Source organism: Paralichthys olivaceus, chromosome 17, assembly GCF_024713975.1.
Source record: "Paralichthys olivaceus isolate ysfri-2021 chromosome 17, ASM2471397v2, whole genome shotgun sequence".
In the NCBI taxonomy this organism is placed as follows: domain Eukaryota; kingdom Metazoa; phylum Chordata; class Actinopteri; order Pleuronectiformes; family Paralichthyidae; genus Paralichthys; species Paralichthys olivaceus.
Window position 1 is genome coordinate 9798465 of NC_091109.1, and position 26130 is coordinate 9824594.

The 26130-nt window shown below is 38.5% G+C and overlaps 2 protein-coding genes across 3 annotated transcripts in view; one reads left to right on the plus strand and one right to left on the minus strand.

The window, feature by feature from the left end:
- Positions 1-12219: 12219 nt before the first annotated feature.
- On the plus strand, positions 12220-21197 carry tecrl2a (trans-2,3-enoyl-CoA reductase-like 2a). Its single transcript, XM_020087781.2, has 13 exons — positions 12220-12648; positions 15651-15701; positions 15986-16037; positions 16491-16535; positions 17932-18035; positions 18582-18697; positions 19150-19255; positions 19446-19518; positions 19605-19648; positions 19742-19799; positions 19947-20035; positions 20127-20172; positions 20338-21197. Exons 1-13 carry the CDS (start codon positions 12625-12627, stop codon positions 20463-20465), a joined length of 936 nt encoding a protein of 311 aa, XP_019943340.1. The 5' UTR covers positions 12220-12624; the 3' UTR covers positions 20466-21197.
- The window catches only part of LOC109629826 (retinal-specific phospholipid-transporting ATPase ABCA4-like), a 31526-nt gene continuing 26577 nt past the window's right edge, over positions 21182-26130 (minus strand). For both annotated transcript variants that reach the window (XM_069513073.1, XM_020087780.2), the window contains 10 exons: positions 25528-25657; positions 24886-25006; positions 24728-24790; positions 24530-24636; positions 24282-24423; positions 23895-24029; positions 23623-23726; positions 22796-22888; positions 22409-22658; positions 21182-22063 (listed from right to left, as the gene is read on the minus strand). In XM_069513073.1, coding sequence (XP_069369174.1) covers positions 21944-22063; positions 22409-22658; positions 22796-22888; positions 23623-23726; positions 23895-24029; positions 24282-24423; positions 24530-24636; positions 24728-24790; positions 24886-25006; positions 25528-25657 — 1265 coding nt within the window. In that variant the 3' untranslated portion in view covers positions 21182-21943. The remainder of the gene's footprint in view (positions 22064-22408; positions 22659-22795; positions 22889-23622; positions 23727-23894; positions 24030-24281; positions 24424-24529; positions 24637-24727; positions 24791-24885; positions 25007-25527; positions 25658-26130) is intronic.

Genomic DNA, 26130 nt, shown 5'->3' on the forward strand with positions numbered 1-26130 from the left:
CAGGATTCTTTTTTGGACAAATTTAAAAGGCGGCAGAGAGGATAGATTTCAGCAATGGCACTACAAAAATGAGCTCAATGAGAAATATCACATTTCTGCAGTGATGGGTTCATAAAGAGCACAGTAGACTCAGAAGCCACAGAAGCACACTGTGTGAGTCAGTGGCATGAAGTGGTTTTGGAAATCACATGGTCAAAGATGAGTTGGGTGATCCTAAAATATCTGACTGCATCTTTGCACCATCTTTCTTTCTGATCTATTAAAGGATTAATTACAAACCTAGAATGAAATAAACCGAACTTTAAAATAACTTAAAAAAGGACAGTTTTGCATGTATTGCCATGGACATTACTCTATGTACAGCCAATTATGAGGAAGATAGGTCATGCAGGTATTGTTCAAGTAACAAACTTCACCTTCCAGCACCTCTAAAGCTCATTAATCAAAACATTACAGAAGCTGCATTACAAGACCGGTTGCATCACAGGGGTATGATTGGTTTGGTGGTAGACAGAAGGTTATGTGTTGGACTACTTGGCAGATTTTTTAGAACAATTCACAGGGGCAAGCCCCTTTAAATGCAATGTTTACCTTGGGAAAAGTACTTCAGTAAGAGAAACAGCAGACCGCAAACCAGGATGAATATTTACAATTTATTTTTACAATTCTAACAACGAACCAAATGCTTTGTTTCATAGGTCTACTCCCATTCAGTGAACATTACAACATAGACAAAAAAAAATCCTGAAAACATTCAATAAAAAACAACTGATATCCTAATATACTAATTTGGTCTTTAAACAACATGCAACAAAAAAATCAAGTAATAAAATAAGTCTTCATATCACATAGAGATCTAGTAAAGCAGCATCAATTACCAAATGTTTCTTTAAAAAAAAGGGTGAAGTAGACATCATATGAATCCCCAAAACAGCACCAAAATTACAGTAAAAGTTTAGAGGCAAGGGTACAATAAAATCACAGCAATAAAATTACCACAGTATATTCAAATTCATGCACACAAATCAAGAGGTGTCCCAGAGTGAACAAGTGTGGACACTGTCGAAGTGCAGGAGAAAACTCTGCTACTAAAAATTAACACGTTACACATACAAAAACAATGTTTGCCCAAGATAACAAGACCACCAGTAGAGTCACGTAGCCTCCACCTCACTCGCAACTGGAAACACTAGAGTCCTTTTATGCAAGACACCCCCATGGTTCACTAATTGTCCCAATTCACCACAGCTGTAGGGTTTGCACCTTGCAGCTCACCAGCAGCCCAGAACAGAGAGCGAATGATCAGACACTAACTCTCGGTTCCAAATCACTCACCAATCACTATAGTTCGCCATTTTGTCGTGGTGTTCAAATGTTCAGGGACATTTTTTATTCCCTATAGTGCACGCATTTCCCATAATGCATCATGAAAAATAGTGAACAACCGATGGTCACTAACCGAGCAATATGTACCATCATCTCAAGAGAAGAGAGCGAGGGCAGCAGGAACAGCCCAACCTGTCGCACAAATGTAAATATGAGCAGAGCAGCAGTGCAGCACAAACTGGGGCAAACAAGTTTATTTCCATATTTAAAGATGATTATTCAACATTATTTTAACCTTAAGGTGTAAAATAAACATTTGAAATATATTGTGGGATTCTCCACCGGCCCACATTATTGTTGTAGTACGTCATAATCCTGTGACAATGACATCATTACCAGTGCAGAGAAAATGTGCGAGTCGTGTCCGAAAGAATTTTTTCTTTTTCTAAAGAGCTCACTGTCAGAGCTCTGGAGAAGACCCTATAGGGGTTAGTGAACGAGTGAATGATATCGGACACTGTGTAAGATTATCAACGCATTATCCCACTCTACTCCTCACACTAGTTTGACTGCTTCCTCTGTTTAGGATAGGATATATCTTTATCCACTGAGGTAGAAATGTGTCTTCGGCTCACCAAACACAAGAAAAGAAATTGGTGAAACAAACACATGGACAAGATCACATGATACATCTCATTGGTCACTTTGTAGAGTTAAGGATATTGATGACAGCTTAGTTCCCTAAGGAGATAAAGTTGCTGTTAGCATCTCTTGAAAATATACTCTGTATTTTCAGAGAATGTCACTTATACATCCAGAGCTATACTAAGATATTTAATATTTTCCGGTCTTTATTTCAAGCTAAGCCAAGCGACTGTTGGCTTAGTAGAGACATTATAGATTTCTCAACTTTCTGCAAGAAACAGCATAAGCCCATTTCCCAAAACATCTTCCCAACACATGAATGCACCACAGCACAATATTGGAAGTCTTTGCACGCACACACACACCATCCTGCATATTGTTACACATTATTATAAGAGATGCATCAGTAAAGAAGAGGAAAATCTGAACTCACTGTTCCGGAGCCAAAAGATCAGATGGAGAAAGAGGTGATAGACTAAATTTTGTATGTAAGTAGGTTGTTTCAGAGCGCTCGGTTCACCCCTGTTGATGAGGCTACAGGGCATGTGTTGTGGTCATCACATGCTGTGAACCAAATAAAAGATTTATTTCACTAAAATCAAATGACTACGGAAAAGATATTCAACGCAGCAGTAGAGATGTCAGGACTGAATAGACCACCAGTGTGAGGTCGCAGGGAGCCATCTGTTCACACACAGCAATACGTGGCACTTGTTTAATTTTTCTGCACTTTAGGATCACAACACAAAACAGTGAGAGGAACATCGCAATAATAACAAGCATTATTATTATTATTATTATTATTATTATTATTATTATTATTATTATTATTCTGATTAGTTGTTGTAGTAGTAATTTATTCTATATACTCCCCTGGTTTTCTTTCCAATTACTGACATTATTTCTGGGAGGCTTGCCAAAAGATATAATTTATTATTATTATAAATAAAATAATTACCAGTGAACATCAAGTAATAATGCAAATAGACATGAGAAATTAAAAACATTTCACCTTCAACATATTTAATTCACCCACGTTATGCTCCAGTTGTCTCTCTGCTGTTTTGTACCCCTCACTTTAATCTCCCCCACACACTATTATTGGTTTTTATCTGTAATTTGTCTTTTTCTTCAAATGCTTTGTCCTTGTTCCATCTCATCATTGTGTTCCTCCTCTAATAGAATTCTGAGACTATCCATTAAGGTGCTCTTGTCTTTCTGCCTCTTATCTGATGTCTCTTCCATGGGTGGCTTGTCATCTTCTCTCAGCTGTTACCGCTCTCACTGTTTTCGGTTTCTGCTTTCTAACCGAACATCCCGTGTCAGTGGCTTTCACTTTTCTCTGTCTGCTGTTCCACTTTCCTGCTCTTCTGACTCTGACCTTTAACATACTCTGCTGTTTAATGTCCAGAAGGTCAATTCTATTTGCTTTTGACTCAAGGCTCTTCTCTTGCAGTTTAATGCCTAGATTTCTGCTCAGGTGGATCTTAGTCTAGAGACGATACGTGACATGTCATATTGACCTCCTGTACTACTATTTTACTTGATACCTCCTGTACACTGTATGTACTCACATCAATAAAGTGTTTAAACTAAACATAGAGTTAATCCCTCCATCTGATGGCAGGTTACTGCTCATCCGTTGATCTCTCTACCTGGGGGCTCACTATGCTTAGGGTTCTCCCCCTCACAAGCACATGAAAGTAATTTGTTTATTCACATTCAAGCCTGATCTCAACATCACCATCCATCCCTTATGGTGCTTAATCACGTATCCTTGCAAATTCTCAACGTGTCAAACATTTTTATGGCAAAATGTTGTTGATACTACAGAATATAATGGTACTGTTACTAATTATACTGCTTTATTGTTTAAAATGGGAGCATCCATCCCTGCCATCTGTGTGAGTGTTGTTCTTTTGGCAGAAGTCTGGGTGTGCCTGTTTATGCATTATGTTGTCTGTTGTGAGTAAAAAACAATAGCCATTTATCTTTTGTTGTGTTTCTTTATTAATGGTCATATTCGCCAGCACATTAACCTGGAGAGAGCTGAGGCTCAGATCTGCATCAGAAGTTCTGCTCCACAGCTCCCTCATTCTGCTACTGTCAGCAGTGATCTGATGGAGGACATTTGCTTCCAGGTGATGCTGAGTCTCAGCTCATGTAACAGCCATCATATTTAATTTAAATTCAAAGGTGCTTTATCTGCATAAAAGTTTCATAAAGGTTTAGCCAAATAGTGGTTATGGTTAAAGTTAGCGTAAGTACAGGAGATGTCACTGAATGTACTGTCCTCTGTGGTATGGAGGACATAGAGAACACAAGTGATAATAATGGTTTTGGTTAGAGGTGTAGGACACGATGTGTATGTGTGCGTGTGTGTGTGTGTGTGTGTGTATGTATGTTACTATATGTGTTGTTACTCTTACTGTACATTAGGATGAGCCCACCACATATGGACCCTCTTTCTAGACATTTCCTCTGCTGGAACTCCAGCATGACTGTTATTCAGGACAGACCAGCTGTGGTCCTCACCTCACAAAGGTAGTGTAGTGTGTGTGTGTGTGTGTACAAAATCGTTTACCTTTTTTTGGCTTAAAATGCTTAACAACACAAATGCATCACTGCAGAACAGTGTAGCACCAGATAAAATTGTTCAATAAAATGTTAAAATTCTACCTTTTCCATCCCCACTGAGGAAAGGTCACAAAGTGAGTTTTGAAAGTCAGAAAAGCCCTTTGCCAGGTAATCACTGAGTCACTGCTATTGATCGACAACTCTATCAAACCTACACTGATATTATATGATCAGTTTGTACTTTGGTGCGTAGAAATCTTTACTGCACCTTTTCTGAAATGGGACTTTTGGGAATTTGAAGGATAAATGTGTGAAGGAGTGTAGATTGTAGCTTCTGTTTGATGTGAAGTGCTGAAACTGATGCAGTCACATTACTGGCTCTCACTCTAGATTTGAGTCTCCTGGGTACTGACTCATTTCCTCAGTATTTTTTAAAACCCTGACTACGGCCCTGCATGTAGCCATTCTGGAGGTCATGAGGCCCCGTTTTATCTGAGTTCAGAACTCAGTTTAAGACACGTCAAGGTAGGCATCAATAAACTGAGAAATTGCTTTCCAAATTTAAAAATCATGGTCATGGGGTAAAATAAGGACCACAGGCTGTCTGCGTCTTTGTCCAAAATCTTTCAGCAATGACCCAATCAATAAATAAAGTGATGTCAATTAAAAACATGGGACGTCAAAAAACGAGAGGGGCCAAAGACCCTGAGAGACATTAGTCAAAAGATTTTCTCATTGGTGCTTATGTCAAACCGAAACCTTATACACAAGTAAGTCAAAGTCACACTTTACTTTCTAAACTATCAGAAATAATTTATGAAACCTGGAGGGAAGACATACATTTTCAGTCAACAAAATGTACTATTAAATGGTCTGGTAACTATTTGAGACATCTGCCTACTAATTTCAAAAATATCTTCCTGTCTTTATGTCTGTCTCTATGTGTATTGCATAGTTCACTAACAGTTCAACTAACTGACTTCACACTTGGTATGTGTATTCTTATTAATACAGGAAGTACAGTGTCGAAATTGGTGTGATCTAGTCATGTGATGCACTCAGTATTTATACACATATATGTACATATGTGAGCAGTAATAGAGCAAATTAAGTTTCATTTTATGAAAAACATAAACCAGGTAGGATGAACTAGCTTCCCTCTGCACCAAAAAGCTCTAATCACAAGGTCCAGCACACAAATGATAAGAAAATTTACAGTATATTGTAGAACTGCTTACAGTGCAAAAAAGTGAGGTTAAATAGGCCAAAAACTGCTGCATGATCTACAAAAAATTCAATAGATGAAAGGGAAAAAGATGGAAAGGATTCCTGATGGGGGGGTTTAGCTTGTGGTTGTTTCCACAGGCGGCTGCAATATAACTTCCCCAATGGCTTCCACGGCAACTGACTGCTTTAGCATCTGTCTATACAATGACAATAGCATTACACAAGTAAAATTCATGAAAACAATGATGTGTGAGGTTGCGGTGACATTTCTTAATATCTTGACTGATTACTCTGCATCTCTTCCGCAGCCATGGTAATATCTTCTCCCCATAGCACTGACAGAGAGGACAACACAAAGCAGGAGCAGCATCCCTCCTTATGAGTGCCTCGTATCTGCAGTTAATGTGGCAAAAACATTTACTTCATCTTTGTAGTGATGCAGAACTCGGTGTTGTTAGCAACAGACAACGTTGTCATGGTCTCAATTGTTTACACGCTGCAAACTCATTGATGAGGCCAGCTGATGATCGTGTGCATCAAAGTGCGACTTTTTACTTTGTGTACGTGTTACTTTTAAACTTGGTAATAAATAGAGTAAATAAAGACACTGTGGTAAACACGTTATTTTTGTTGCATTTAGGGTTTGGTTACTATTATCAGAAGAAATGCTATTAGTGCCTAGAGTTGCAAAATACAAGTGGGGCCAATTCTATGTCCAACACTAATGCACAATTTCTGATTCAGTAATTTAAGTCATTTATTGTTTACTGTAAGCTATAGCTATAGCTTTGAGAAAAAAAGCCACACATCATTGAAAATTGTTGATCAAACACATTGTGAACTTCAGAAAAGCATAGAAAATAAAAATGTCATAACAATATATTTAAGGTTAGTATTGTAGGTAAGTGACTAGTTTATTTAAAAAAAAGACTACTGACAGGACAGGGGCCAATCAGATTTTAGCAGGGGCCAGTGCCCCCCTGGTCCCACCCCTGGTCGCCACCCCCTGGTTGCCACCCCCTGGAGCCACCCCCTGGAGCCAACCCTGGAGCCACCCCTGGAGCCCTGTATCATCCTTCAGTGTTATTATTGATCAGGTACATTCTTCATGTTCATATTCTACCAGGTTTTATTTTATACCCCATATTGGCTCATTTAGAATTGATTTGGTCTGAGTTAGATGGTGTCAAGTCACTTCACCTATGTTCATCAGCAATTCTGCAGCAAGAGCAAAAATCAATCCATCTGACATTGAATGCTTGGGAATGAGTTACTTGAATATCTTGAGTCAGCTATTTTTCATCCCCACTAATGGATTTTGATTAAGGTCATTTCAGAGATATTTTCTCAAAATTTAAGTGAAAGGTTGTTGTTACCTTGGAAGGGCTGTTTTCCCCTCAATTAATTTGTTCTTCACTGATAAGGAAGTATCTGAGGAAAATTCCAAGTAGAATTATTACACTATCCTGTGGAACAAATAAGGGAAACATTTATAATACTTCTATTTACATTTGATAACATTTTTGATTGAAATTTCTTCCATGTGTTAATAGAGTCAAACCCATAATCCATGTTAAACTGTTATTCATAGGAAGCAACAACTCATATGTCCCAAACTCATTCATAAATCTGGGGAGGATCCAGGAGCAGGGCTAGGGGGCACTGGCCCCAGCTTAAATCTGTTTTTTTTTTTGTACATGATATGCTTGAACAAGGAACAATTTTCAAAATATATTCAGTAAGGTGTGGCTTCACTTAAAGTTAGAGCCGAATAAGAATTACTTGATTGTGCACCTTACTGAATCACCTGATTTAGAAAAATCCTAGATCCACCACTGTCATTAATTATCCTTAAGCAAAACAGCACCTTCCTTCACATTATTTAAATCAGATCTAATTCACTTCCACCCACAGCAGATAGCTAGGTATCAGTTCACTAGTCTCCTTCATGAGCTATAGACCTGAAGACAACGCCGACTCTGTGAAAGCTGATCAAATGGAGAAACATGAAAAAAGCAGTTTAAGAATGTAAGAGATCCCTTGTCTTATCCCTTGTCCAGTAACATATTCTGCAGGATACCTGGATCCCCAGTGCCAGGTCACTATCTCCCCCTACTGGAGATACAACAATTGGACTGGTGGAGCATCCAATTAGATAATGTGCTGCAGACCATATTAGCCTATATAGCCGATATATATTACTTAATAGACTGGAATTTGGAGCAGGTGCACTTCAGAGTATAACAAGGTTGGTACAGGAATGTAACTGTAAGACTCTAATGGTACATTTTAATGCAAAGCAGACTGTTTTACATCAGGCATATTACTGCCAGGATTGTTTGTATTCTTGTTCATAGCCCTTCAGGAGGCCCACAAGCAGAGTATTGTTACCTGTGTGTGTGTGTGTGTGTGTGTGTGTGTGTGTGTGTGTGTGTGTGTGTGTGTGTGTCTGCCTGCCTGTCTGCGTGCATAACAGAGGAGGTGGTTTGGAAGGTTTGTGGATCTCAGCCACCAACAATGCTGTTCTTTCCCCAGACTACTACAAGAGACACACCCCAACTCCAGTGACCAAATGACTCACAACAGTAGGGTGGGTCTGCAACTTAGGTATCAACAGCCATTCACTCCTTGACTCTGAAAGTCTGCATGTCTGAAAGCAGGACCCAGACGACCTACCTGTTTAACATAATGAGTCTTAACACAAGCACATTTAGTCATTAACCATTAGTCAGTTGAACAAATATCATTAACAACATTATTATATGCAATATTACAAAGTTAGCATTGGCTGAATGGGGTATATAGGGTGCATTTGCAGGGTATGCATTGCCCCCCGATTTTTTTTTTGGGGGGGGGGGTCTTTTCTTGGACGAGCAGGGTCTGAATTTTTTTTAATTTATTTCAGCCTGCCTTGCTGTATATTAAGCCGTCACATAAATAGATAAAAAAGACAACTCCTACTTGTGCCATGGTTTGTAAAGGTGCACATTGCTGAACCCAGAGAGCACAGCAGTACTTTATCGATGTGTCAATTGGTGACATACATTTTGAGTTAAATTAAGATAAATAAAACATATTGTCATCTATTGTTATATTATTTTGAAATAGTCAAGATAAGGGCTTAAATGTTACATTAACAACCTTTGGGAGGCCCTTTCAAATTAAGGTTTCCTTTCTTTCCAAATAATTTAATAATAATTAGTCAGTCCTTGTTGTTTCCTTTGTAGATGTAAATGACTTCCAAATGAAAAACACTTTAGGCTACCCACACTTTCATAAACATCATTGTACATGTGTCTCGCCCACAGTGCATTTTTCTCAAGCATCACAACAATGTCTCCACCACCTCAATACAATCGTCACAAAGTAGGACACTTTCTGCCAACCACTGTGACACGCCTTCACCCTGCAGTGTGGCAATTGGATTTAGCTACAACCTCCAGTCCCTTTCCATCTAAACTCCACATGTTCACACCAGACTGCAGTTTGTAGCAAATACAAGTAAATAAAATAAAAGCCCCCAAACTACAATGAGCTGGCACCCTCAGAGGTTAAAAGGTGATGGAGAAGTCAGTGATTGGCCTTCTATATAACCAGCAGGCAACAGACTGACTTTTGATCATTGACGGCAAATGCCAAGAACAGCTTCAATGCAACAACATTGTGGTTGAGTTCCAAAGATCTTTTCACCGTAACTCAAGATAATCTTTGTTTAGAAATAAATATAGACCAAACAAATGGAATGGCCCAATCTTGGGTACTTAGAGGGTCAGAATGATCCAGGGCTGGGCCAGAAAAAGCCTGGGTCTTGCTCCAACACTGTGTCCAAGTTCCCTGGAGTCAGAAAAGCACTTAAAGAAAAGCCACTGGAGTTTATTAGGTTCAATAAGACAGCAACCAAAAAAAACCTGAGCATGTCGGGACAGATTAAAGAAAATCTGCGAGCACTCTCCACCCATTTTTTTCTTATGTTTTTTAATGGTGTAACATCACATTGAAAATCAGATATATTTTTTGCAGTGCTTCATGTTTGCAAGGAAAATCTAAATATGTTTCCTCCCAGAGCTGAACGGTGTAAAAGATGATTTTGTGTTTGAAAGAACCATAGAATCAATTCTTAGGCCGCAGCTTTGCATTCTGGTGTAAAGTCAGCACAGTATAGAAACATATATAAAACAGTTGACAATAATCAGCACTAATCTCACCTAAAGGGTCTGGCCATGATGTCCAGCAAAGGACAGTTTCATCCCTTATGGATGACTGAACAGTTGATAACTTTAGATCACCAGTTGCTCTATGACCAACTCACATCACTCATACACAATAAGACACCATTTAAAACTACAGTTATACATTCTAACTATAGCAGTAATGCTTGAGAAAGAGTTTGCCTATAATTTATACATAACAACTTGATCAATTAAACTTTTGTAACTGACCCAAATAGCTGAGACGAAAGTGTGAAACTCATGAGCTGTTATGAATGGGTATCCAACATCTATAATTGTATTAGTACCAAATACAAAGGGAACAGCTGGCACCAAGAGATTGTTCTTCTTAATGACTCATGACTGATCTAATATTGAGTAAATGATTAATTAAAAAATAATTCAATATACACTAAAGAGAATACCTACCTATCTCCATTACAAATATAATTGTCACTCTTCTGCATTTGTTCTGTGCATGAGTCAGACCTGTGTATTTCTTGCAGCCATACAATGCATCCTCATGGGATATCTAAAAAGAGGCACTGTGACATGACAGTAATGAAAGTCTAACAAAATGTTCTATTTCTTCAATACAATTTTGGCTTGATGGTGACGTAAGAGGAAAGGTTATGGTTAAGTCTTTGTTAGAATATGAATTCCCACAGCGACTTTGGTGGTAATCTGGTTGTATGGTTTCCAGATAAGGTAACTTGTCTGGTAATGCTTAAAATACAGCTCCACCAATTTAGAAACCAAGGAGTCAATATACTAGCTAACATTGTCATTCATTCCACAGTCCTTTATTTAAAAGCAAAATTCCACTTTTTCAAATTTTTATAGATTAGTTTTATAGATTTTTATCATTTCTGTCTCTCTGTCTCATCCTCCACTAAATTTGGCCTGGTTCACATTTGCCTGAGGTGTTCAGGATCTGGCCCACTTCTGTATCTGGGAGCCTCCTGTTTGATTTTCATTATGAGCATGACGAGCCAAGAAAGACAGAAAACATTTGCAGGACTAGAGAGAAAATGCAGGTGTAAAGAACACAAAACATATCTGACCAAAACTGTTGGCCACAGATAAATATATTTGTGGTGACTCAGATCTAATCAATCACATTTTATTTGTACAGCCCATATTCATAAATCACAATGTGTCTCACAGGGCTGAACAAGGTGTGTCTTAACCCTAAAAATGAAGGGAGCAGCAATGACATTTGAAATGGGGGAGTTATTGCCAATTATGGTAGAGTATGTGAGTATTGTATATTGTATATCAAGTCTTGTTGTAGTCATCGTTCATGATCAGCTGTAGACAACAATTCTCACCTTTTCTGTCATCCAGTATGAGTTAAAAACTAAAAACTACAGTATAGGCTGAAGCAGAATATATAATAAGCTGCTATCCTCAAACATCATCAATATTCTGTCAAAGCTGCTTAAAAAACAAGACAGTTCATGGGCACAGAAATAAAATCAATCCATGGGATATCACTAGAAAGTATATGAGGTGAGTTTTAAATGATAAGAAAACCCTGAAGTAGGAGCTTTAGAAATCTATAGTTGTGCTCGAGGGAGTGTATTCAAAGAACTAAAGAAAGGACACAAGCTATAAGGTTGACGGGTTCATCTCTGAGAGAATCACTTCACACTGAATTTTTTACCCCCTTCTTCGTAACTACATACTGTCCCTTAAAAACAGTCACCTTCAAGTAAACTGTATGTTTAACCTTTATCAATGAAGTACACTTTGTCCCCTAAGATATTTTGGTGCTCAGCCCAGCCTTGGTGGGTTCATCTTCTGCTGACACAACTAAGAACCACAGCTGAAGACGGAGTTGGTCAGAGTCATAAACTTTCCTGCTGGCATTTGGTGAAACACATCCCTTAGAGAGGTGTTTTGTTACATGTTAAGGGTATCTGTATTTTTAGTACTTTTCAAGAGTGAATGTCATTTTGCTGCTTGTTGTCTCAGCACTTTTTATTTTATTTTCAGTTTGTATTATTTTCGTCCTCTGCTGTTCCTATTACTGGGAGCACCTTTGCTGGTCCACTTTCTCCACAGAGGGTTTCCATGTTCTGTGTCATTTTGTATATTTTATCATCCCCCATATTCTCCTGTGTTCATCTGTTTTTCAGATGTTTCACTCTCAGGTGGACTCCACCAAAGATACCTCAACAAACATGAAGGAGATAGGAGGGAAGAAGAGAAGCAGGAGGGAGAGCATGTGCATGGTTTCTGGAGTGCCTCTGGTGATTCTGTGTCCCAGCACTATCTCAGATGAAGACAGAGAGCAAGAGAGTGAGAAAGTGTGTGTGTGTGTGTGTGTGTGTGTGTGTGTGTGTGTGTGTGTGTGTGTGTGTGTGTGTGTGTGTGTGTGTGTGTGTGTGTGTGTGTGCATGTGTGTTTGAGGGAGAGAGAGAGTGAGAGAGAGAGAGAGTGAAGGAGAAAAGGAGGCAGGGAAGATTAAGGGGTCAGTGCAGGGATTGTCCAGGAAAGGAGAGGAACTATGTGCTGTGAGGAATGATTGTGTGTGTGTTTGTGAGTGTGTGTTGTGTTTGTTTGCACTGATTTTGAATGTAATCTTTGTCATCGTGCACACAGAGGATATAATAATAATAATAAGCCACCCACAGCCATGAGCCGGACCACCTTCTTTGAGGTAAGTCCACTGTATTTAGGCGGCAGAATGAAAAGGTCAACTGACAGTTCTGATAGATTGATGTGATAGTATACTTTGTTTCACAAGGTCCACTTGTGCAAGACACTCATTAAAATAATATTTAGTAAAGATCAAGCAGAAATAGGGAAATCAACAATAAGTTGATTATTCCTCCTCATTTTTCAATTATTTTGATTCTCTGAAACATTCTGCAGAAACTTGTATTCTTTGCATAAACACTCAATTGTAAAAGTTGGAGCATCTTTTATGTACAACAAGCAGGATGAACTTTTGGTCAAGTTTGTAAGTGAATATCTGTCAAGCACCAAACACATGGACGGATACTTCAAGAGCTTAAGTTAGTTAAACTAACCTAATGATGAGTTAAAGAGACAAAATCATTTCTGGCTGATACAGAAGTTATTTTTTAGGTAAATAAAATTCAGCCAGAGCTCCTTTCATGATCTGACACTTACTTCCTGTCTGTCAGGGCCCATTGAGCACTGAGGTAATTCTCTGTAAGTGTAGCAGGCCTGTGGTAAGTATGTAGGTTCAGATTGAAACAATCAATTAGTTCTGTTCACAGAAACCAGCAGGCTGCTAACTTTGTTGATGTAGAAGACCAATTTAATTTATGGTGGTTTAACATAACCATCCAAAAATTTAGTTTCTAAAGTAGTTTGTAATGACTGTTGAACCCTCAAAAAATGTATTGGAAAAATGCCTATCACAGCACATACACAAAAACACAGCAATGAATATCAAAATGTTTCAGGCATACAATAACTGAACCTGCACAGAAACGACAGTTTAGTCAGTTTAGTGTTTTTGACTTATCCGGTGAATAAAGTGTCTGATTTTGCAGCATTTAGCTGCATCTGTATCAGACACCTTTCTCTTTTTCATTCTGTGGCTCCACCTTTCCTCGTCTTTTGACCAGTACAACTTGTCTTCTGAACAAAAATGTTATTAAGAGGGATTGAGAAGCAGGATGGTAGCTATGTGTATCACTGAGAGATGTGACAAAGTTATTTTTGGCATGTGCACCTGATGTGTGGATTCTACTTCCTGCTTGTTCCTGATCATTGCACCATGACCCACAGGACAACAGGAAATGTCCGGTGTTAGTTAGATCCATGGTTCCTGAGAAAGCCAATGGTCTCATTGGCAAGTTACATCCTATTTCTAAAGAAATGTATTTTATTTTGAAAGTAGTTAAGGTTTTTCCATTGGTTTTGTCAATTAACCTTAAAATATTAGATTTACATTTTGTGAAATACCCTTTGTCATTTGCTTGCTGAGAGTTAGATGAGAACGTTTACACCATTCTAGTGATTGTAAACTTAGTGAAGATAATTGGTAAAATATCTATCTATAATGCAACACACTTGTATAGCCCAGTGAAAGTGACACTGATAGAAACCAAGGTTAAGACCATTTGTGAGCAATACAATCGCTGAGGGTACAGTTTTTTTTGTGCTGCAACAGATGCTTGTGGAAAATTTAGGGCCAGCTGTCAATTGGCAGCGTGCAGAGAGACAGCTGAGTGCTTAGTTGATTACTTTCCCTGATTGAAAGAGAAATTCTGTCCAGTGTGAGCGAGTGTGAAAGCAAAGGGGACGATGGTAAACAGTGGCCAGTCGTATGCAGTTAATAAGCTTCAATGGAATTATGCTCAAAGTTTAAAGTATTGAGTCTGTGGTTCAAGATCAGCCATTACACTTGTCAGTGACCACATTAAAGAGGAGCTGCTATGGCCATGCCTCTTAATTATATAAAAAAATACACCCTGCATACAAAGAATTGAAAGTGTATGTTTGAAAAATACACTATATAATTCCCTTCACATTCACAAAGCCCTCCCAAGCACACTCTGTACATGCTCTGTATGACCTGTGTTGTCAGCAGGGCTCCATGTACCCACGAGAGGGCAGGGGCACCTGATAATCACATTTACAAGGGCGCAGCACAACTGAGTGCACAGGGCTTCACAACACGGAGCCGTAATGACACCCTTGATGCTCCTTGCTAAAACAACATGTGCCCTGAGAATGCAGCTGGGAAGGTTAGCAGATGGAGAGCAAAACAAACGCATCTCCCTGGATGCCCTCTGATGGAAGCATGAACACAAACTGCAGAGAGTGACAAGATTAAATTGTCATATTTTAAATCTAGAAGTGGGACATTTCTGGATTCCATAGTAATAAATTCAGGGGGAAAAATGTTTTTTAAAAAAAAAGGAATGCTAATGATTTGTTTGATTGTGTAGAGGATAATGATAATGAAGGTGCTACAAACACAAATTAAGAAAGAACAAAGTGTGGACAAAAATTAAATGACAAATGCGTATTTTCTGCAGTGCAAACAGCTGATGTTATGTGTGTATAGCTCTCTCTATCTCCCTCTCTCTCTCTCACACTCTCTCAGCAGTGCACTCAGCAAATCTTTAGGTATCCATTAGCAGGTTATTACACTGTCCAATAAGGGAGCCAATTTAGCTGGGACAGCTCTGCTGAGCAGCACAGTGTGGAGGGCTTTCAGGGCAAATTGTGGGCCGCCGCCCACCATCCTCTGTGCATACGCTGTACATCACTATTGACACAGTCTAATTAAGATGAAAAAGATGTGTGCAAGATGGCTGCAGGACAACATGGTTCCTGTTTCTTTATCAACCAGCCAGATTGAGAATGAGGTTATTGTACTGGAGACAACAGAGAATTGAAGAAAATGTCAGCTGTGTTTTATCATTATCTGTAGATTGTTTTATTTATTTATTTATGTATGCCATCACTCTGGGAAAGGGGTTAGACTTTAAAAACTGAATAATCATATATTTTTCAAAACATTTTGTCAGAGAAGTGTTTGCTGCAAAAACACATTTCCAGGTGAGTTATTCATATTTTCTCCAATGGTGTTGGGATTTGATATCTACTAATCAATATCTGATTAGGTCCAGATTTGGTCCAGATTCTTTCTAAATGTGACATGTTGTGTTTCTTCAGGTGGAGGTCCTGGATGCCAAGACAAGAGAACAGCTTTGTTTTTTAGATAAGGTATGCTGAAAACTCTGAGGCCTTATTAACATTATGTTTAGCATGTTCTGTGTTTTCTAGTGGCACAATTACATAGGAAGGACAGCATTGTGCAGCATTTTATGATACCTTTTATATTCCTCTGGAATTTGAAATTAAGTTTAATGGGTTTAAACAATATTTGGGTGCACAGCATGAAGTGCACACTTATTGTAATGATAGCAAATTTGAATTGGTTTTAACACACACCATCAACTGCTTCACTGAAAATGAATCAAGGTTCTTCATGTTTCTATTGTATTCAGGTGGAGCCTCACTCAACAATAGGGGAAATCAAGAGCCTTTTTCACAAATCATGTGAGTTTGGTGAGCCTGTGTAAGTTTTAATCGATTTTATATTGTGTTATTTCTATTTTGACATTTAGAAAATTCTTATATAATACTCTCATCACTTAAAACTATACATTAAGCTCATTCATTGAGATATCTGTTTGCTCAGAGACAGCACAGTTTTACTATAAATGTTATGTTTAATCTTTTATTACACATTTACCACAAACAAGTTGGAGTTCTTGTGTTTTTAGCTATGAATGATAATACTCAGTGGAACCTCTGACTGTACACTGTGCAATTTTAATAGAAACATTTTCATGTTCAGTCTGAAGTCTGCAGTGGTTCTGCCATCAGTAGGTGTCAGAGACATTAATGAATATTTGCCAAGTCTCTGGCTGTTTTCCATTGTGATCAATTATTATTAGGCTTCAAGCCAATCCCAGTGTGTGTGTGTGTGTTTGTGTTGTTTCTCCGCAGATCCTCACTTGTATCCAGCAAGGCAGGCTCTGAAGCTCGATCCTAGTAAGTAGCCAGGTTGTGATTATGTAGTGATTTATTTATTAACAATACAGCTGCACAAGTCAGTGTGGCTCCAACAAAAACTGGACACCATTACTCACAAATACTGTGAGGGGGGTACCAGTAAAGTGTAAACAGAATTCTGATGTTCCCATCCAAAATAAAAGAGAGGTGCAGAGGTTTGGGCTGACTGGTCTCTGAGCTGCTGATGATTTGACCTATGAAAGCAGCCTGTGTGAGAATGAGATGCTGTCACAGTCTCAGTATGAGGTGTAGGAGACTCAAACACTTGGCATGTGTTGGTTCTATGGTGTGTTTATTCTTTGGCTCTAAATGAAGGAGCTTGTTGTGATTTCGCCGGAATCATTATTAGATGGGGAACCTGAGGTCAATTTAGGCATGAAGCTGTTTATAGTTGTTAAGAATTCAAATAGGATGGGAATGGTTATATGTTTTTCTATCCTTATTCAAGAGTATGGTCTTTCAGTTTGAGAGCAGGACTTGGTTGATTTCATGTTCAGATTTTGACCCTGCTTGTGCTTGGATTTGCTTACTTTACAAAAAGTACAAATCAACGTGTTCTGCTCTCAAACTGAAAAACCAAACTCTTGAGGTAATAAACTTCCATACAGTCAGCCATAGCTTTAGATATATGTGTATTAATAGTCCTCTCCACAGAAGATGTTCAGTCAGTCCATGTCCCTCAAGGTTGCTGGTATAATTTGACATTGAAGCAAATTGGAGTTTTACTCATGTTTAAAAAGTATATGCAATATCCTTTCAAAACCAGATCTAATCAATGGGTAAATTTAATAGAGGATTTTGTAATTAAATCACATTGAGACCCATTTTCCTTAACATTTACATTGACCTTCGCTGTGAATGTGAATACGCCATAAAAACACACTGCACCTCTTCACAGAGCCGCATCACTGTGGAAACCATTGTCTGTTCTGTCTTTGTTTTCACCATAGAACTATTTAACTTGCATCGCATTTGCATTTATTTAAGATGAAATTAAAACAGGCAAATGCAACATCTAAAAGAAGAAAATGTCATGAGGCTTTGTTTTGAATGAGGTCTATCTTGTTACTGAAAAGCACAGAGTACAGTTTTGGGTAAAAGCTATCTGGGCCAGTTTCCCCCTAGGATGCTCTAAAAATGTCATCCAATTAGTACAGCCTATTATCTGTGGCTGCGCCCCCATGAGCGCTTCCCCGTACAGAGAACGTGTGCTGAAAATCTGATCAGGAATTCATTAAAAACCTTCTGAAACAGTTTCAAACACTGTGCAGGGCTGCCAACAAGCTTGATATTATATAGAGACCATGCAGAACATATTATTTTATAGCAGTATGTCAGATGAATGTATCTGCATACATTTGTTTTACATTTTCAGAAGGAAAATTACTGAGGGATGATGAAATCTTACAGAATCTACCTGTCGGGACCACTGCCACCATGTACTTCAGAGATCTGGGTCCACAGTTAGGATGGACAATGGTGAGGAATGCAAGAGAATCATTAATCAGTGTTCTGCTTTCCTTTCACATATAATTAATGTTAGCTGACACGATTTTGAAGTAGGATTCTCAATTAGTTTCCTGCAGGGGCTGATCTTAGTGTTAGGGTCAACACTGGAGGGCAATGGCCCTAGCTGAAATCTGTTGGCCCCTGCAGTGCCCGTGTCCTACCTCTAGTTCACGTCTTTTAATAAACTAGTCACAAACAATACTCACAATATTCATTCATTGTTAGTGCAATGTGCACTTCAAAAACCCAATGTGCTTGAATAAGGAACACTTTTCAAAATATATTTAAAGATATGAGGCTTTGCTCAAAACAATAGAGTTAACAATAACCAAGAAATGACTTAAATGTGCACCTTACTGAATCAGGAATTGTGCACGGATGTTGGACAAATGGCCCCTGGATTAGGGAAATCATTAGCCCTTTAGTTTGCGTATCACTTTTTACATCAGAGATTTCCATAGAAAATACAGTAATATATTGATGAACCTTTCGCTTTTCCTCTGCTTTTGTTCTCAGGTGTTTCTGGCAGAATTCATTGGGCCCCTTCTCACCTACCTCCTCTTCTATTTCCGAGTACCGTACATTTACTCGCACAGTTATGCCTTCACCTCCAGTCCCCACACTGTTGTCACGTAAGTGGGAGAAAAAAGTGAACTACAGTGCAGATTATGTAAGATTACTGCTATAACATACCCTATGGCTCAACATTGCTGGCTGTTTAAGTAGGTTTACTGGCAGAGGATTGATTACAAGAAGAATAACCCATTCTATTTTACTCATGTTGATTTAACGGTATCATCCACTTTCACGATAATAACTTAATAACATAATTATACTTAATCTATGTAATTAGTCTTGATATTCTGATCTTGCATTTATCTGCTTATTGTTGGTTTGTTTTGTTATTTACTGCACTGTCTTTCCTGAATCACAAACTTTTTGTTGCTGCAGTGACACATTGGACCAACAGTAATCGTTTTAAGTCTCCTCTTTTAAATCTGCTGTAAAAATTGTGATGAAGTTGCGCACCTATAACAAACTTTTAAATGTATTTGTGACGTCGCTCCTCCTCTCTGTCTCTCAGACAAGCCTGTGCCTGTCACACCTTCCACTACATGAAGAGGTTGATAGAGACTATCTTTGTCCACCGCTTCTCTCACGGGACAATGCCCCTCAGGATAATAGTCAGAGTGAGGACATGAATACCCTTGAAGAAAAGAGCATTGCTTGTGCTTATACCTAATTTAAAATGTGTGGCCTTGTTTTCTCCCTCTCTGATAATGATTTTAGCCCAAGCTGCTCATATCCACTGTATAGGCTATATGTTTAATGTAAACGTTTTAATTGTTTGCATTCTGTACTGTTTGTGCCTTCTCTCAGAATTGTGCATATTACTGGGGTTTCTCAGCTTGGTTGGCTTACTACATCAACCACCCTCTTTATACACCTCCATGTAAGTTCTCCTATGCACCCACACACACACACACACACACTGTTGTTTCTCTATATTAATTCAAGACTAACCAACTATCTTTACAGCATACGGTGAACTGCAGGTCAACTATGCACTTGTCATATTTGTGGTGTGTATATTTTGAAATTATGAATTCATGTGATTATGCTGCATATGACACATGGTGACTGTAAAACCTGAAATGCATATATTTCTGTTCCAGGTGTGTGAACTGGGAAACTTTTCCATTCACGTGACTCTGAATAACCTCAGAGGAGATGGTGAGTTGAGCTTGATTCTGTAGTTTTAAGAGGAGTATACCACTAATCCATGCAGACCATTTAGTATTCAATGTTCACACTACTGATGGAAACATGGATGATAAGTGTCTTTATTTAAATGGTCTGAAAAACAAAAACATTTCTCAGGACCCAGGAGCAGAAGGTACCCGAGTCCAAATAAGAACCCCTTCACATGGCTATTTTTCTTCGTATCCTGTCCCAATTACACATATGAGGTAATACAAAGTATTTACATTGATTTAGTGAATATCACAAAGGTTGTATATTTATCTCTTTGTTTGCCTACATATCTGAAACATGCTGCAGGTTGGAGCATGGGTGAGCTTTTCCATCATGACGCAGTGTCTACCAGGTATGTACACTAAACTATCTTCACACCTCGGCACCAGTATAGTATGTGCACAACTTTGGATTGCAGGACCAAAAATGGCAATGAGAAATACTGTTTCATGCCTCTGGCAGTTTTGATATTTTTAACATACATGTATATGTTATATACTCTTCTCTTTTCTTCCAGTGGCTTTTTACACATTATTGGGCTTCATTCAGATGACCATCTGGGCCAAATGGAAGCACAAAGCCTACAGCAGGGAGTTCAAGGACTACCCCAGCCTCCGGATGGCCATCATCCCCCTGATCCTCTGACAGTGGCTGAAACATGCTGCAGCATATAAGGGCTGCATATTCTCTCCCTACAGGTGTGCCACCTAACTACGAAGCTGTTGCTGCTGAGTCCAGCACTTTGCATTTTTTTTAATTTTTACTAATGAATGAAGTGAGAGGGGTGGGAATGGGAGCAGTACTATTGTAGCAAAATAGTGGAGCATTTAAAAGCAGCTAGCAACATTTGAACTGCCTGTTCAATTCCAACAATGGGCTTTAGTTTCTTGGTATAAAATAAAAAATTAGACTAGATGAATTGTCATTGCGGTCATGTCTCAGTGGTTACACATAGTAATTATTTTTTTTATTCTTTGAATGCCTAAAGTGATCAGGTAAAGTAAGAGAATTGAAATGTACTCTCATAATGAAGTGCCTGTGGCAGAAAACTATAGGATTTGAAATGTCATGGCATCCATCCATTTAAGAGTGCAACTTCACTTTTGAGCTCTCAGGAGGAATGCTGATAAAACTGACATTTCATTGTGCTAATAGTGAGCTCCTACACTGCATATGCACAATAGTTTTCTTAAAAAATGTTATTAGAAAATGCTATGGTACTGTAGAGGTGTAACTTCCTTTATCAGGTAGTCATTGATAACGGCTGTGGTTCTCTTGCTCTTTCTGTCTAATCTCAGGTTTTAATTCAACTATTTTCTAAGTGAATGTAAGGTAACTGTTTCTGAATAAAGCTCCACATCTTAAGGAAAAATCCAATTTTATTTGACATGATGCTTCTTTTGAAAATGTCACTTTCTTGACATTGTGCTTCACGACATCAGTTACTGGTGAAATGATAAAGCGCAAAGATAAAACAAGACAAAAATATGAAATAGTATCGAAATTATTTTCATAGCAGCAAGAAGAATTTGTAGAAATGATTATCTATACAACACTAGCAGATGGCCAAACATCATTCAGTCCAAGCTGCATAAATAAAGTGCTCAGGATGCTATGCTTCTCTGAGTGTTTCTTTCACTCATCTAAAGAAGGCAAAACAATTTAATCTTGCTTGGCATCTGAAGCAAAAAGAAAAACAGCACCTATGCTTTCTTTACAATTCACATCGAAATCTGCTACAAACAATCGTGTCATCACGCAAAGTCCATGGTCCTCGTTGTAAATCTAGTGCTCTGTTGTGTTACATTTGAAAGGCCTACAAGGTGAGCAGGAAGTGGAACATACAGCAGGCACATAAATGCTCAACACTCTCCAGATTCAAAGCCCATTAACCCTGTGTACTGGCAGAGCAAAAGACATGTGCACTGTTGTCACATGTCAAATGCTAAGTCAAAAATGACATTTGCCCTATTCGTCCCTCCCTTGAGGGAAACATCAAATGTACCCTCCATGACCTTTACTTTTCCAACCTGGTTTAATGCTGTTGCTTGTCTCTATGAGGCCAGACGACACTCCAGTGAAATGAAAACCAACGACACCGGGTTGAGCTTGTTGAAGTACTTTCACTTCCCCAAAGACTTGATGGGTGTGGCGTCGATGTATCGCTGTGCACCAGCAGCCTTTGGGTGTAACACTATGGTGTCATCCTCTCCTGACTGTTGCTTGGCAAAATTTACAAAGACCTAGAGGGATGTCAAAACAGTGAAACTAATGAAATGTCTATTTGAAGCAGACAAAAAAATATATAGAAAAAGATTCACAGGTGATGATATTATTTTTTTATATTTATAACAACATTATTAATGTTGGTGCTGGTATTATTGCTGCTGCTATTATTAAAACCATTATTACAAGTTTCACTATTATTATATAGTCATTGTAATTATAAAATAACTATAATATTGAAAGGTCCCAAGCTTATAATGTAAAGGGTCTCAAGCCAAGATGCACTTTGTAAATAAAATTGAACTGAAAGAAATTACCATTTAACGGTGTTTTATGTTGTGTTTGTTTCTCTGTGTACGCACCTGATCGAGAGTTGTCTGTGATACTGTGTAGTCCTCTATGTTTAGCTTGTCTTTGTTGGCCAGGACCATCTGAAAGATGCGAGCCAGAGAGGAGGAGGAGATCTTGTACTGCAGCGTGTTGTAGTGTTTCTCTCTCTGGATGCAGCCAGGGAACGTGCTCTCCATGAAAGCTTCAGCAGGATTTAGGTCTGGGGCGAGACCGGGTTCCGCTGCCCTGATCTTCATGGTCACAACGTAGCCATCGCCAAATCTTTGTTAAAATCGATGTACGGTAAAGTGAAGGCAACAATCAGATATTTTGACTTGATGTATTGCATTCAAGCATATTTAATATAGAAGTAAAAAACATAATTGATCAGCAACATGTGATGAAGTTAAAAGACTAACTTGTATTTAAGATGCTGAATGGTTCCCAAGCATTTGAAAGATCCATTGACCATAATGGCCAAACGGGTACAGAGTGCCTCACATTCCTCCATGCTGTAAATACGAAATCAAATCATTATATTAAATTATCAAGATCACATCAATAATCCTTTATTTATCTTTTAAATAATCCTACATTGAAAATAACTCTCGGGTTTAATTATAGTAGTATTATTTGCAGCTAAATACTAAAACTACTCATTCTACATTCATTAACATTTCCCCTGTACCAAATTTTTGATATGAATGTGTGACAGCATTTTATTGTCATAGCTGCTCAAGATAAAACTAGTTTCCAACACAGTGATCCAGGGTGACTAGATACAATATGTCTGAGAAGATGTGAGATTAATGAGAGAGACAAAACAAGAAAAAAGAAGATCTGAATTTTTCTCTCCTTTTTTAATAACTGTGAGATTTGGATAGTTTTTTCTCATTGGACCTAAAACACTAAGAAACCATGTCAAAAGTTAAAGAAATTATTATATGATTTTATTCAATTTATATTATATTATTTGGCGGAACTGCTAGCAACTTGTATGGAGATAACATGGGACTCCAACAAGACACTGTGTTTTTAAACAGTCACAAGTTCAGAGACAATATTTGAATCTTCAAAAACGCTTCTGGGATGTTTTCATGAAAAATGTTAAAAACTCATTAGTAACCAGTAAACTAAATCAGTCAAATGCATGTAGTGGAGTAAGGTAGCATAACATGTAAATACTCAAGTAAAGCACATGCAACGCCCCCCCCCCCAAAAATGACAACACACACACACAATTTACCTGTGTGAGGTGAGAACCACAGCTCGTCTGTCCTGAATAACGCTCAAAATGGAATTCCAGAGGAAGCGTCTGGAAAGAGGGTCCATACCTGTGGTCGGCTCATCCTGACGTCCAGTAAAAGTAACAACACATGCATCAACACACACAGATACACACACGTCTTGTCTCCTCACATCAAAATAAAAATGCATTAATACACCAATGCCCAGCAACTCTGGGCCCTGTCCTAAACTGTCAACTCAAACCCATGATATCACTCGTGTTGGCCTCACCAGCAGCACCAGAGCAGGGCAACCAATCATGGCAATGGCTGTTGAGAGTTTCCTCCTGTTACCTCCGCTGTAAGTCCCAGCACTTCGACCTGCACACTCTGTGAGACCCAGCTTGTGGATGGCCCACTCTGCAACCTGAGCGAGAGGAGGAAAAATGCCTTGTGGTACAATGCAGTAAATCTTTGGTGCAGGAATAACATTTCTCTGGCTTATGATTGAAGTGACACCAGTTGAACTATGTAGTTTACAGATAAACAGGGCTAGACACTGAATGTGTTCTCAATCTTTCAAACTTCAGTATGAAACATTAGTAAAGGAAGGTTAAGGGTGTGCTACTGAATATTACTATATTAATATATAATATTGTTATTTTTGATCATAACTCACCCTGCTGATCTCAGACTCTGGGACTCCACGGAGGCGGGCATAAAGGTGCAGATGTTCTCGGCCTGTCAGCAACTCATCTATGGCGTCAAACTGTGGGCAGTATCCCATGTTCTGGTGAACGTCCAGGATGTTGGTTAAAATGCTGCCGGGACAACATAAAACAACAGCAAAACAGTGATTAATCCCTCAATAAGATCGTTATTTATAAGATTCTTATTTCTTATTCATAATAACATTGTTTTACCAACCTATGACCAGCAATGGAGGCTTCTCCTGAGGTAACGTCAATGTCTCCTGTCAGCATCTTAAACATGGTGGTCTTGCCTGCACCGTTTACTCCGAGGAGACCAAAGCACTGCCAGAAAAACAAGCATGATAAAAGGAATATAATGTGACCAGGAGGATTCCCTCCATGCTGTGAATTGTATCGATTTCACCTCACAAACCTCTCCAGGGGATACTCCAACACAGATTCGGTCCACTGCAGGGATGATGGTTCCTGTGTACGTCTGACAAGGCAACATGAGGAGAAAAAAATTATGTTGAAGTATTTTGTCAATGGTGTGTGATTGATTGTGTAATTTGACAAAGACAAATGTCTTACCTTCGACAGGTCTCTTGTTCGTAAAATATCATTTGTATTTCTGTTCTGGCAAACTCGCTCTCTTTCCTCAGCCACATCTACATCTTCGTCGAAAATTTTAGGCTTTGGGCAATCTGATATCCTGCCAAAGGAAAAACAATCAGCAAATCAACTTTTCTATCAGGATTTGCATTGTGTTATCTGGAACAATTACTTTGAGTTTCTCTATATCTTATTTCACACATTGTACAGTTCCAAAATTACCAATTATAATTTGACTTTTTTTTTATTTAAGAGTGCCGTCATTTTTATTAGTTATGGCAGACAAAGTTCTAAATGTAACAAAGTAAAATATCTGGGTCACATTACTGGGGATGATTTACACGATAATGTTGATGTGCAACGTTGATGCTGATGATCATGAGGGCTTTAACCAAGATGACAAGGTACTCCTCTTGATTTTGAGAAAAAAAGGTCAGTATGGGTTTTTGATCCCTGTGTACTTGTACAGTGATAATTTTATTCTATATTTTTGCACTGTATTTTGTAATTTATTTATTTTATTGTTATATTGATATTGACCTGCATCTGAAATAAAGCTAACTGACTTAAAGACCAGAACATAGAGTACAACTAGTGAAATCCTAATTTGATCCCACTCACCAGTGATCCAGGAAGAAGCGATACTGGAAGAGAATGTTAAGGAGGAAATAGACAAATCCTTCTACAGCCATGCAGAACAGGTTCTTCCCGATAAAGTTCCATTGATATGGATCTGGACTGTAGTCCTCACCTGAGGAAACATGTAAACGTAACACATCTGTCAGTGACTTTCTGAAATAATTTCAATTTTCAAGAGCATTCCCCATTTTTCAAAAAATAAGCAATTAATTTTGTTTCTTAATCTTAAGAAAGAAGTAGAAAAAATGCTGAAGAACACAAACATTGATCTTGATTATTTTTTATCACTGATAACATATATTTCATATTTTGCCAACTCAAACCCAGACATATTTTTGCACGTCAATGGAGGGGGAATCATGTAATGACATAAGCAATTTTCAGACGTGACCTGTGGGTAAAGTCCACAGAATTGGATACAGTGGTGCAGGCAGAGGCAGGAATTTACCTATTCACTCTGCTGATTTAGTTTCTGTGTCATCTGTATATATGTATTACTTTATACCAGGGGGCCAGGCAGAGAATGTCTGCAGATAATCCAGACTTTCTCAATCGAAATCTGCAGTCACATATGCACGTCCTCCG

Excerpts from the sequence above, each read along its gene's own strand:
- tecrl2a (XM_020087781.2), top strand. The coding sequence starts at position 12,625 with ATGAGCCGGACCACCTTCTTTGAG. Across the intron at positions 18,036-18,581 it reads CACAGTTAGGATGGACAATG|GTGTTTCTGGCAGAATTCAT; the intron begins GTGAGGAATGCA and ends TTTTGTTCTCAG. Across the intron at positions 20,036-20,126 it reads GTCCCAATTACACATATGAG|GTTGGAGCATGGGTGAGCTT; the intron begins GTAATACAAAGT and ends AACATGCTGCAG.